The sequence below is a fragment of the Megalops cyprinoides genome, chromosome 6 (genome assembly GCF_013368585.1).
Source record: "Megalops cyprinoides isolate fMegCyp1 chromosome 6, fMegCyp1.pri, whole genome shotgun sequence".
Lineage (NCBI taxonomy): Eukaryota > Metazoa > Chordata > Actinopteri > Elopiformes > Megalopidae > Megalops > Megalops cyprinoides.
In genome coordinates, this window is record NC_050588.1 from 35,413,756 (window position 1) to 35,428,060 (window position 14,305).

General features: G+C 39.3%; 1 protein-coding gene across 1 annotated transcript in view; it reads right to left on the reverse strand.

Moving 5' to 3' along the window:
• Positions 1–1,818: 1,818 nt before the first annotated feature.
• LOC118779896 (teashirt homolog 2-like) overlaps positions 1,819–14,305 on the reverse strand; it is a 35,933-nt gene continuing 23,446 nt past the window's right edge. The window contains exon 2 of the mRNA XM_036532216.1: positions 1,819–5,715. Within this exon, the coding sequence (XP_036388109.1) occupies positions 2,705–5,715 (3,011 nt within the window). The 3' untranslated portion in view covers positions 1,819–2,704. The remainder of the gene's footprint in view (positions 5,716–14,305) is intronic.

Sequence of the window (14,305 nt, forward strand, 5' to 3'; positions counted from 1 at the left end):
AAATAAAGAAAAATGTAGCAAAGTCGGAAGATTTCCGTTATAGGATTTCCTTTATACGCTCTCTTTCAGTGCTGTGTAGATGAACTACGATATCCTCTCTGTCTGTCTGTACGTTTTCCTGCATTAATGCCCAGAGTCAATGTCACTTTTGATGTACCAGAGTGCACATTAGGCTGTGAGCTCATCTTTCTGGTCGGTGTTTGCTTTCCACACAATGCCGACTGCAACTCACACAGGTAGCCTGTTCTCAGTGGGTGACCCAAGATGACACACAGGTAGCTGAAGCCTTTCAAAGTTCTGGTTCTAGAATCCACAAAAAAAGACAAGCAGCTCTGTTTGCCTCACACAGTCAATACAGTACAGCAGCAAGGCTCATTCTTGAGGCCCCCTTTTTTGGTCATTAAATTGCCACTAAATAAACCAGACACTTTTTAGTGCCATATTATATGTGAAACATGAGCTTTTTTATTTTACAGAATGGCCCTTTTCTTTTCACTCCCCAATTTTCAGACTAATATGTATATGCAGGCCACAGGGGGATCAGAGTAATGTTTTGTGTGCACTCAAGCGGGCAGATTTTAAATGCCTATTTACCCCAGCTCTGCACATCAGCATTAGAAATAAGCATACCGCTGAAAGCAAGCTGTGTACATTTATCATTATTTGATAAAATGTATGACAGATTGACAGAGGATTTCAAAATGTGAGCTGGCATCAATGCTGTTAATTCTGGTTTTTACATCCTTTGCTATGTGATCACCCTATGTCGATAATTTGCCACTATGCTACAGTACTGGCACGTGGTTTAAAGAAGAAAAGCCATTATTAAATTTCAAGACAAACCTATGCTGATATTTTCAACTGATCCTAATATTAATCTAGAGAAATGTGAACGTTATGAGGATTCTAAATGGCTTTAAGGTTTCAGAACAATTTTACAGACAGCTCAAATATATAAATCGGTAAATTCGGGTTGTTTCTGTTGATTAGCTCCATAGAAATACCGAAATTATTTCTTACATGTTCAGGGTGCGAAGATGGAAGATACATTAATGATGACCATTCTTGCCTGACTTTAGTAAAGTCATATCCTAGTTTCAGAGGAATAATGACAGTGAAATCCCTGATGAAAACTTGAGGGAATGCACAATCTGGCCTCTGCTTAACTAAACATTTTTCATCCATCTGTTGAAAGAAAGGAGAAATATTGCCAATAGGATCACTTATCACCTGCAAATCTGAATGGTAGCCACCTGTTTAATTATACTTACTGTATCTATATACCAGTAGACACACTGGGAGCATTCTCTTCTACCCAAAATTTCATACTTATCAAAAAAAGTTCACTTTGAGTTATTAGGTGTTCTACTGATATGTGTATAGATATGTGCTGCACTCACAACTGTTTAAAAATATCACACTCATACCTAGACAACACTATGTATACACTGTCCCATTTGGGTAGGTTAAGTAACTTATATGACATATCCAAGCACCTGGTGTACAAGTAATGATTAAATGACCATCTTTTTAAATGTAAATTGAAGTGTGGGGTAGAGTTGTATTTGTTTTGAGTATTGATGACAACATAACGTTACATCAGAAGTACTATTCAAATGCTTCTGTTCATGTGTGGTTACATGAAATGGACTGGCACAAGTTGCATCTTCTCAGTTAAGTCACCAACTGTCATGGTGACTTTCATGAAAAATGTAATATAATCACACTTTGTATCTTGATCATGACAGTCCTCCTGGACATATTTATACAACCATCCAAACTGAAATATTACTTTCTGACTGATTGATGCAGGGCAGCTCTCCAATTTTCAGCAACTCAGGATCAGGTTTTTGGCAACTTCCTGTCAAATTCGGTAAGTGAAACCGACACCCGGTAGAGTATTTACCATATTTGAAAATCAAAACAGGTTGCTAAAAAATGTTAATGTTTTATTCATGTTGATACAAAATGTGCTGGTCTCATATTTCAGTGTTCTGTGTGAAATTTACAATATTTTTCCTCTACTGATATTTTACATTGATATGATGTGCCCTTATTTATACCTTTTAGAAAACTGTCCAGTCAGTTCAATCATTCAGTTAACCATGTACAAAATTTGAGCCTGCACTGGTGATGAAAGATTTATTAAAGTGCTGTTTCACCATTTGGATTCAAGTGTTTTACAAAGATCTATTTTGTATAATTCAATAAATGCATTAACAGGTACTTGTGTCTATCTGCAAGATAATTTGTATTTCTTCAGGTGTATTGTCATTGGCATTTAAAACACATTGATCAATTTCTCTTTAAAGTACTAAAATGAAACCTTGGCATATCATACAAATAAATAGTTGTGGCCAGTGCTATTGCATGCAAACATCAGCAATTTTTTCTTTTTTTTTTCAAGCAGTAATACAGCTTATTATTGGAGATGCATTAAAATGTACCGAAAAAGAGCATCTAGTTAATCCCTGAACAATCAATGTTTCCATTGTCAGTTATCTTACATTTCAAACTATTAGGTACACATTGGTCTCCATTAGAACCACATTTTGTTTTCTCCAAAATGGGTGTTACTATTTAAATAATGTCATTTAAAATATGTGGAGCAAAACTGATCTGTGATGATAACGCAAAGCGGTTGCAGTAAATTTATGAAAATAAAGACCTAAATTTAACAGATAGTAAAACGTACAGGTGAATGTCATTCTTTGTCCATTTCTACAAATTGTGAATGGTTCTCCGGTGACTTGCAGTGAGTTTTGCTTAGATGAAGTTTGACAGCGTGGTTGCTGACAAATGACCGGCAGCAAATCTTACATTTGTACTTGGAGTCCATTTCATCCTCTATAATCTGTGTTTCTGTTAGTCCTGCCATGACAGCCTTGGAAAACTCCGGCTCCGCTTGCATTTCATGCTTGACTGGCAGTTTGCTCATGTCTTTTATTTGGAACCCCAGGTGGGTCTCCAAATGGGTTATAAAGGCCGAGGGGTTCCGGAACTTTGATGCACAGTCGTTGCAGTGCAAGACTGGGTAGCCGGTGTCCATGTTTTTCAAGAACTTTGTCCCTCCTGTTTTTCTCAGCTGATATTTGACGTTGGCCAACCAGTGGCTAATGGTGGTCATTGAGAGCCCGGTGAACTTTGATATGTGCATCCGTTCCTGAGGTGAAAGATCTGACAGTAAGTACTTGCCTTCCGTGGTCAAAAAGAGGCTGGAGGCGAACTGAGCTTGCAGGATGAGGAGGTGCTGTGGGTTCCAGTTGGACTGCCTGCCCTTGCGCTTGGGAGAAGCATCCTCAAAACACTGCCCGTCTGTTTCAAGTTTTGTACTGGTCAGTTTTGAAGGCTGCGAAGGCTTTGGCGTTGTTGCTTTTGGAAGGACCTTGACCATATCGGCGATGTCAGAGAGAGCGTGTTTCTGCTGCACCGGTGTACAAGACTGCATGCAAGGCGGGTTTGGCTTATGTTTTTTGGATTTTGTCAAGTCTATTGGCTGGTCATCGCTCTCGCACGGAAACAACATCCCGCTTGCCCTGGAGGGAGCTATTGCTAAGGCAGGTTTCTCAAGGTTTACACTTAGTCTGGAATGCATGGAGTGGGCCCCACGAGCAAGCGAGGCTTCTGATCTGCGTTTAGAGGACGCGTTAGCTTTCCCCAGGTGATTGTTCAAAACAGACTGCAGTGCACTGAGCGGGTTTGTGCGGAGCGTCTCATGAGTGTTGCTGGCGAGGGCCGATGCATTGCTGCATCCGTTGCTGATGGGAGAATATGGGTATTCCTTACCTTTCTTGTGTGAGATATGACGGCTCAAATTCTTTCTAATCACACCGTCCCCTTCTTCTGTTTTATCTCTACAAAGCTCTGAAGAAACCTCTTGAATATCACTGCTATCCTTTCCACCATCTTCAGATTTAGTGTTTTGACTCTCTATACTGGAGAAAGTGCTGCCATTCTCTTTTTTAATGTCCATATTATAATGCTGGAGAGGGAAGCACTTTGCTCCTGAGGCATTCTGATGTGATTTCCCTTTTGGGGCTATGAGTCTCAGCTTACTGTTTAATGTCTGCTTCAGCTGAACAGGCTGTGATGTTGAAAGGATCGAGTTTTTAAACGCCCCTGAAAACTGGTATGCAGCATGGATGCTTGGATAAGCACTCCAGCTCGGCGTTCCAGTCTGGGCTTTGTTGATTGCAGTGGTTACTGTGTTAGCTAAAGACTTCAGTATATCGCCTTCTCCTCCAGATGCCTGTCCGAGGTCTTCTTCGCGCAAGTATTGGAACTTAAATGTCCCACCCCCGGGTTTTTCATCCTCAGTACTCTGCTTATCATCTCCATTTTCTTTTGCCTGGTTGCCCTTCTCTTTCCTTTCTGTCTCTTCCCCGTGGAAGTCCATCTCGGTGTCACTTGAAGTAACACTTTTTGGCAATGATTTATCACCCTCTGTACCGCACAGAGTTTCATTTTCGGGGGACTCCGCTACTGACTGCATCTTCCCCACAGCCACTGGGTCCAGGGCTAAGAGTTTCCCCTTTTTAGAAGCAGAGTTTGTAACTTTGACAAAGTGTCCCGTCACCATCATGTGAGTCGTGAGCTGCTGCAGAGTGTCGTGCGAACTCCCACACTCCATACACTTCAGAATCTGAGACTTGCACGCCTCAAACTGAAATGTGTAGCTGGCGCCGTTCTGATACCCAGAACCGCCCTGGAAATTCTGGGAAACGTACGGCCTCTGCAGATTGCTGCCGGCAACCGCCCCTGTGGTGGAGTCAGGGGAGCAAGGCCTGGGGGCTTCATAAGGTCGTTTCTTTGCGTGTGGGACTAATTTGGGTGGCATTACAGGAATAGGTTCTTTCAAAGGCACTTTTTGGTAATGCTTAGTTTTTATCATGTGGACACTTAAGTCTTGGAGGGCGTCAAAAGAATGACCACAGAACATGCACTTGAGGACTTTCTGCGCGTCCTCTTTCCCTTCCAGCACCTGCAAGTTCCTTTTCCGCACTTTGGAGGCGGACTCACTGCTGTGCGTGTTGTGGTTGTCGTCCCGGTAGTGTCCGCTCTTGTTCATGTGGACCGTCAGCTCCACCAGGGTATCGTAAGCGGCGCTGCACTCCCTGCAGCGGAACCGACTGGCTCCGGTGAAAACGGACCCACACATTTTACTGGTCTGCCTCTGCAGGTGTACAGAACTGAACAGGCTGGGCTTGGAGACGGGCTTCGGGGAACACGCCAGCTGAAAGGTTTTGGACAGAGCGTCTTGGTGCCAGTCAAACTCACTTTTGGTGCTTTCGTTAGTGCTGTCGCAGCTGCCTTTATTTGCCTTGTTGCCCACTTTCAAGTCCAGCCCGATTTGCGTCCAGTAGGAGTCTGACAGGAAGTTAGCGTAGGTGGCCCTCATTTTCCCCAAGCTGCTGTTTGCTTCCTCCTTTTCCTTAGTGTCTTTCCTTTCTTCATCCGGGCTCTGGGACGATGAGTCACTTCGGTCCGAAAGTCTATCGCTGACGTCACTGAGGTGGGACTCTAATTCAGCCTCCTGATTGGACAGAACACTGACGGGAGTGTTCCGGTTGCTGTCACTGCTTTTTCTGTCCGCCAGCTCCGCTGGCTCCTTCGGCTCGTTTTCCTCTGACCGCTGTTCTCCGATCGGGTTGTATTTATCCCCTTCAGCCTCTGCGCTGGACTCTGGAGGACTGACATCATCATCGGGCATGTACACTAAAAGAGAGAGGTATAAATATGAATTAGTGAAAAGAACAGACATTGTAAATTGAATTCAATTTAGAAATGATTCTGTTTCAGTTGTCACAGGCACAGTCATCTGCTGCATGTTTTTTTTTTTTTTTTTTAAATAAATTCAGTGCTAAATTGAAAAGGTAACCACTTTCAGTGGTGCTCTCCACAAAGAGGCCTAAAATTAAAATACGTTCACAATTGCTGATCAAAATTGTTCCCCTCTCATCATCTCTTGATTAAATTTTGGATGACAGATGAGACACTGAGATAAACAACACAAAATTAATTCATCTTCACCATCAAAAGCATACAGATCGGCCACTTCAGAACAAGAGGCAGCATGCAAACAGCTAAACTGAGCTGTTGTATTTCAATGGAGCTACTGCTCGAACACTTTAATGTTGAAACTGTGACAACACATCCCCATGATTGGGATGTGGAGGATGTGGAAAATGGACAAAGAAAAATGGATGTGTTATTTATCCATGTAAATAGCTTTTTGTCATCGCCTTATTAATCAGTTGTTTATATAAAAATGTAACTAGTCTTATTATAGAAGAATACAAACCAAACACAACTGTTGGTTTTACTAATATGTCCAAAGAATCCATATGGAAATGATAACAATAACACTAATGATAGTAATTACTAGTATGTACAATGAAACTGTAGGAAAATGACAACAACATCAAGAACAATAACAATAATACTAATGATTATAATTTACATGTTTGTAAGGGTGGAAGACAGTTTATTGACAGCAGTGTTATTATAATTTAGCTTAGAAAAATGCCAGTTGCAAATGGGGTGGATATGCCTCTAAACCAAATACAGGACACATGACCAAGCAAGTAAAATGGCTGAATCAAATTAATCAATCAAAGGATACAGCACATATTTTATATCTCAAAATATGAGCCCCCATTAAGGAGCGCCTTTGTTCTATTTATTATAATTAAAATCACATGTCTATAACTAGCTACATACAGCAAAGTACTACATGCTCACTTTCTGCCTATAGTAATCTGTTACTACCTAAAATGAATAATTCTGTGCTGTCCAGCTCTCCCATTACATGACACTTTGGATTTCCACCTGTTTAGCCTGGCTTTTTGTATTAGAAACATATGAATCAAAGTGACACAGCAGACAGAACTCGACCTCAAACTAATCATGTTAGTTAGTTTCCTCTTGTCTATGCACTCATGGGTGACTCCACAATTCATAACGAACCTGCCGGCCTTATCAGATACTATATCAGAGAGCTTTTCACTTCAAAACGGTCAATAAGTAGGGGAGCGCGGGGAACAACCTAACACAGGGTTAACAAAATTTAACACAGACTTTTTATGTTGTCATACAAGGTCAAGCAGCGTGTGCTTCTGGCCACATTACCACATTTCCTAGCCACGGTCTCCTGCGAAAATTCAGAAAGATTTGTCAGCGTTTTGAAGAAATCTGTGCCAAAGAGTATTTTCAGGGCATGTAAGTAATTTTTTCCTTCAGAGGTGTTTTTCAGTTACTGAGCTGTGTGTGTAAATCACAAAATCCAACCTTATATTACTTTAATCACCATCTTGTTGCCTACAACGTAGCACCATTTTCGAAACATGTGATGAGCTCACAGCAAGTGCTAGCTAGGCTAAATACAGCCTCCATACTGTGGGGTTAGTTGTTACACAGCGATACAACTAAGCCAGATTTGGTAAACAATGACAAGAAGTTATTTCTCTCTCATACAGAATAAAAACAACTAATTTCATGGAACTTTTTATTCACAGAATGAGACATCGAATAAGAAAAACAGGTACGGGAGTCTCATGTCAGTATTCATAAATAATTTGATGTGTGTTTGTGTATCTATCGATTGATCTGTCTGTCTATCATATAGATAGATAATATATAATGCAATATGGTTGAAAAATATATTTGTTTCATACAATATAGAATTATATTGAATTAACTTTGTTTGCACTAATTCATCAGACTTTTCTAGCAAATAACCCTCTGTCTGTTACAATTAATCCCACCCATGGGGTAAGTTGCAACATTACACTTCCTGTCATTTTCAGTGGAATTGTACATGAACGGTAGGTGCTAGAAACAAAGTTCAAAGTGTTTGTTTGTAGCAGAGATGTATATGTCGCTTGTATAAAAACATGATTATTCCAACTTAAATATTTTAAAAATTATTTTGCAAAAACCAAAATGTGTTAGGTTGTGCCTCACGCTCCCCTATTAGAAAATTTACCATGGGGGAAGTGTTTGTATGGATATATCTGCCACATTCAGAGTGAATGGTCCTGATTTATAAATGGCTGGTCAGTGAAAACAAACAAGTTCCACTGATATTTACTTATGGATCTACCTTAGCTGCCTTTCAAACAAACAGGAACAAATTTTTATGATCGAACTCCAAGTGTCTGTGATTGTTTTTTTTTTTTTTTTACCGAAATTCCAAACACAGACCTTTATATACAATATAATATATCACCTAAAACCACTCTGTAACTGATGAGGGTAAGGTGCTATAAAGAATGTTTGCTCTTGGTAAATATAACTGCTGGGGCACCACTTTGCAAATAGTGTTGTTTGCTGTTTTTAAAGCCGGTAAATAAAGCTTTCAGTCTAATTAGGGTCACAACATGACTCCTGTTCTCCATAATGGAGATTAAGCGTGTCATAAACTTGCAAAGCCTTCAGCCCATGTCACTACCAATTTATATCTTCAGACAGGATATGCAAAGGTCAGAAAACCTAGGGTGTCCATCATAAATCAGCTGCTTGAAGTATTTATAACATTAATTGGTTACAACATACTCCTGGCGTAACGGAGTCTGGATGCGTTGGGCCGTGGTCTACGTCTGAACTAAGAAAGCGTGTGCTAACATGTATACGTTTAAAATGTCAGACTAATTTTTTTTGTTCATTCAGATAAAATTTTTCTTGGCCTTAAAATTTAGAATTTTTTAATACAGCTCACTGAGTCAGCTCATTACAACATTAATCAAAGTAATTCATATTAACAATCTAGTAGAGTAGAGTTACTAGTATAGTAATCTAGTCTGATGAATGCTATATCCCACAGAGAGAGAAGACACATTCAGTTCTCACTGTCACAAGTTTTTCCAAGGATAGCTCATTTCTTTAGATCATACAAGAACTTATACAGACTGGTAACTCAAGTGTTTACCCTATAGTCATATTAAATGATAGATCAATAAATATTTCCTCCTGTATTCCCAGGAAAGGTACAAAATCAAAATGTTGGAAATGAAACCATTAACCGCTAACAGATGACAACATTAAGACACAAATTAAAGAATACACCAACAATTTCCTTTAAAACGAACAATTCAACTGTTCCTGACATAAGCACAGTGTGGGAAGCACAGCTGTCTCAAGTGAACTTATGAGAATAGTTATTCAATTTATAAAAAGACAATTAAAAACATCCTCATCCATCATTAAGTAATGAAGTAAAACAAACAAATTAAACTGTCACAAAACATGATGAATCAAAATGGTGTAATCTTTCTGCAATTTTATTTTAATGAAATCCTTGGAAATGGACATGCAATGGACATCCTTGGACATGACAGAAATAGAGCAAGTCTTGCATACTGTCACAAGGGGAGGTGAGCAGGAACACTATTAGTTTAGCAATTTAAGAAACAGCAGTTTCAGCCCAGGAGATACAAACTTGGAAAGAATATACATCTCAGAGAAAACTGACTGAACAAAAAATCTAAATCTAATCAATCAATCATCTATCTATCCATCAGGCACTCTAAAAGGCAAAAAAGGCTTTTGAATGTATAGAATGGCAGTATAGATTCAGAATAAATACAGCATATGGATTTGCCCATAACTGTAAATTGTCAAGCAATATCATACTCAAACCCTCAAGCATATACCCAGTATACCCCAATGACTTTTTCACCAAACCATTTAAACTACACAGGCTGACAAACCAAAAATCTAAAAATTCTTCTGGGAAATTACACAGGCTTGCAGTTGTTGCGAAAGAATGAATTTCCATAATTTCTATTATTAGTGTTTGGTTACTGGGGACAGTGCAAACAAGACAATGGTGAACAGGATATATATCAGCACTCGGGTGCAGCTATAGAAAGGCATAGCAGCAGGCAGAGATATCAACCTTGAAAACTTCTATTACAGCAAAACAGATTATGAAACTATACTGAAACATCCATAAGAATCCTAAAATGGTGCCATCATTTCTTACCAATAAAGCCAGCACTACCCTTAGTGACCATCTGGGGAAATCCAATATTCATGGTTGCATAAAAACCATCAGGTGGTTTTTGCACTCTCAGCATCAGGTGTTAATGTATTTTTGTTAACACCAGTCCCCCAGAATAGGGCTGCAATGGTGTAGTATTAAAAAATCTGTTTGCTTATTTCACAAGGAGAATGTTAGGATTAAATGAGGCGCTTGTATGAACAGGTAAGGGATATTATATCTATAAGGCATATTATTTCTTAAGGCACACATTTTGACGTACCTACACTGAATGATTAGATGCAGAAAAATCCCAGACAGGCCGGGCATGCTCTAAGCATGCTTTGACTTTAATGAAAGCTGTCACCTTTGACCCCCCGGGGAGTTGGGCAAATACATGTTGCCCAGACAGGAAGTGACTGGAAATCGCTTGCATCTGTTAGCTTGTCGGGGCTGTGCTTAAAATGAGAATTGGCAGTTTCTGTACGTCACAAAAGCAACAGCATGGCTCCCTTGTGCTAGCCTCTTCATCTGGCAAAGCCTCTGACACAAAGAAAAGAAGAAAAGGAACGGGAGACGTGTTCAGCGTACAGAAATCCCCCATCTCTTTATTGTAGGTGTACCTGTGGTCTCCTACAGAGACTGCAGTTCTGTGGACATGTTAAAGATAATTAAATCTTGCTGGGATATATTTTACAAGGGTAGTGATCAATTTTTATCTTATAAAAATTGTTGTTATAATCTTATTATATAATTATCTCTTTATATGATTTTAGGGTACTGGTTAATAAATTGAGATTGATAATTTAATCAATGATGAGGACACCATAAATATTTGCTTTATGCTTTGCTCAATAGAGAGTAATTCATAAGAATAATCACACAATACGGCTAAGACAAGGAGCCTCAGTGTGGTCTGGGCATGGTTACTCTCTCAGCAGGCTGCCTGGCATTAGAGACCTTAACAGACTTGTGAAAGGTCAAGGTCATTCTAGTAATGGTACAAACAGTGGTTTTTCTACTCTAACCACAGTGAAATTCATTAGCTATACCCTTACAAGATTCTATAATATATAGCATTTTATTAACATGTAATAGGGATCATATAAAAAGGTTATGCTCCTTGTCTTTTAAAATGTATCTGGAAAAGACAATAATAAGCTAGAGGACATTTTGAAAATGTTGTGGAGGATTGTCAGATAGCTCTCTCCTCTACGTAGGGTAAGCATACCTATCAAACATGACTCCATATACACAGGGCTTTATAACCCAGATCATTTCTTTTACCAATTCCTAAATTATACAGTGGTGTCCCAGTAACTCATTTACACAGAGAGTAAAAGAGCCATATTTATTCAGTGGTCACAGAGAAATGAGAAAACAAGCCTATTTCTTTTCATATTCAGTGAAGTGTAAGAGTTATGGGATGAGTAATGACACTTTCACACAATGTTCACTTGTAAGTGATTAACATCTGGTCCACTTTCGGAAAACGTTTAAGGTTCACTTCCTTTCAGACCAGAAAAATACAAGTGATTTGCTAACATCTTAAATTGTGCTTGGTTCATTTGGCATGTACTTGTAGTGAAAGTTCTCTGAAGGATATACAGGTCTGATGATGAATCTAGATATCCTAAGTGCTGTGGTGTTGCTTTTGCTGTGTGTTAATTGGTGATTTTGCCATTTAATTTTGGTAAAAATGAAGCATAGTGGAAAACAGCACTATGTCTACATCTAGGATTTATTGGATATTGCACATTTTGCAGTCCGCTTGTCAAAGGGCATTTTTCAGTGCACTATTTCCCAAGGTAAACTCCTTGAAATACTTCAGGAAAATGATGGGTTGAAAATATTTGTGATCATGTTACACATGAGTCTGCCATCGAGGGATGGGAGAGAGTGTTAGGATTCTGTTTGTATCGCTGGGTCTGTAAATGGATGGTCTGAGGAAAGGTGATAGATTAATTGGGCAGGTCTGAGTTTGTGTCCCTTTGCTGTCGGATAGATCAGATCCTAGATGCCTGGCATGAAGTGGCGCTCAGCGAGTCAGGTTTTCTTTATCGTTTTCCCATTCACAAGCGAGACACAAGGCAGCCAACTGAAGAAAAGTCAAAAACGGCACTGCAATAGTTTGGTGTCCCTTTGGAGAAGTTCGGTTCCAGTTAAAACAGTGCATTCGGTTTCATACTGTGCACATGTACGGTGAAAAATCATAAACACACTGTGTAGAATGTATACACTAATCCCAGTCCAGACTTGTCTGATATTCAGGAAGATTTTTTTATAACAAGCAAATATTGTTAAAATAAAACATGACATTGAATTAACCTTTCATCTTCACCTCACTTAACTGATATTCAAGCTGGTGCACATATATAAGATATGGTTCAAACTCGACTTGGTGGTCGACGCAAAACCAGTGCAATGCAAAATCACAGTCGACCATATACAGTGGTGCTGTATGTAAAGCACATCCTGCGGGGGTGTTAAATGAAGTTGTGCGTAATTAGAGAAACAGCAAAAATCCAAGGCATGCTCTGACATCCAGTAGACACCATGCTGACATCTCTACTTTGGATGCTTAATTAGACACCTTGAACGCTGTTTACCAGTAATGAGCCCCTCATATCAGAGAGCTTTATGAGCACCATTCTTTGTAGTTATCCTTGTCAAGTCAAGAAGAAATGACCCCAACAGTTGGGTTCTATGTCTTCCAAAAATGAAGCCATAATTTTCCAATTAATATACCGATTGCCAACAGGTTATTAGTTCAGCACAAATGCTGTTCAACATTCAGAGAGACTTTCATAGTTTGCAGAGATCAAGTGTAGTTCTTTTTTACACTTAGATTTCAAGCCTTCACTAATCTCTTACAGTAAATCCTATAAACCCAATGTTTGCTATGAGGATGAGGCAGTGTGAAGCTAAGGCTTGGGTACAGTCTGGCACAAAACACAGTGTTATAACAGAGTCTAGATTATAGTGCAGATTATTCATTTTGTTGATATCAGTGATCTTGTGTTTTCCCTGTTTGTCTGTTGCCTGATGCCGACAGCGCTGTCTGTGATGTCACAGTACAGAGCTGTTCTTTTGCTGCCCGCTTGAAGCATCTGCTCCCAGACACATCACTCAGGCTGCAGTGTAATAGGACATGAGTGGCCGGAGAGAGCTGCAATCTGTATTCAAGCACATATCTCCTCCCTCTGAATATGCTGCTGGAGATCATGGAGGATTAGCTTGTGCATTTGGCCTCATGGGCAGGCACTCACATCGCCTCTCACAAGATGGTATCCTCCAGGGGGACCCTGGAACACAATATAAAAATATTCTTTTTTTTTCCACCAGCACAAAACAAGTTCAGGAGGAGACAGCTGCATATAAAATTACCGATATGATCGAGACTCCATCTCCCTCAGGTATCCCATCTGTTAACTTGACTCTGATGGGCAAGGTACATTAGTGCACACATTTTCACTGTAAAGAAATGACTTTTTTCAGCTTTTGTCCTTGACGTCCTGTCAAATCAGACTATTAACTTTCTCCAATCAAACGCTGTCATCTCCACAGCTTTATATAATCCATACATTTTTTTCCCCTTTATGTCATGATTCTTAAGTCTGTGGGGAGTGCAGGTACCTGTGGGTATGATAATCTGATGGAAAGGTTAAATATATATATTTACTATCTCCTGTCTCCAACACAGAGGGTCAGGAGGTTGTATGAAGTTACTATATTGCATACAATTTATGCATATCATTGTTCTTGCACACAAAAAAAACAGCTGAAGGGTAAAGTATAGAGTGATGTTCTGTGCCAAAGGGACTGAGTTTGTATTTCAGAGCTTGAATTTTCAAATGCATCAGCTGAATATAATTGCTACATCCTTGTTCAGCTGGAGTTCTAAACATAACTAAGAGGAACACATTCAAATTAAACTCCAGTAATTATACTGTTCCCATCAGTGTATGAGCAATTGTTCCTTTACTGACAGTATTTTGTTCCTATTGCTGCTCGTTTTTTTTCTTTTCCTTCATTGTTTCATGTCTGATAACATATTTGGCTTGCAATTTTAAAATGTACAGATAACTGACCAAATTACTTACTTTGTGCTCATTTTGTAACCATACGCATACACATGACCTCATTCACAGAGAGCATACACCTAATTACTATACAGATATTCATATAATGAATTCAGCTCAGTTTTGAAAAAAAAAATGAAAATAATAAAAAAAAAAAAACAAATACAAAAACTTTTTCTGGAAGACATCAGGATTTTGAAAATGAGCCCCCCAAGAAATGCTTTTATTTGGACAAACTAAACAC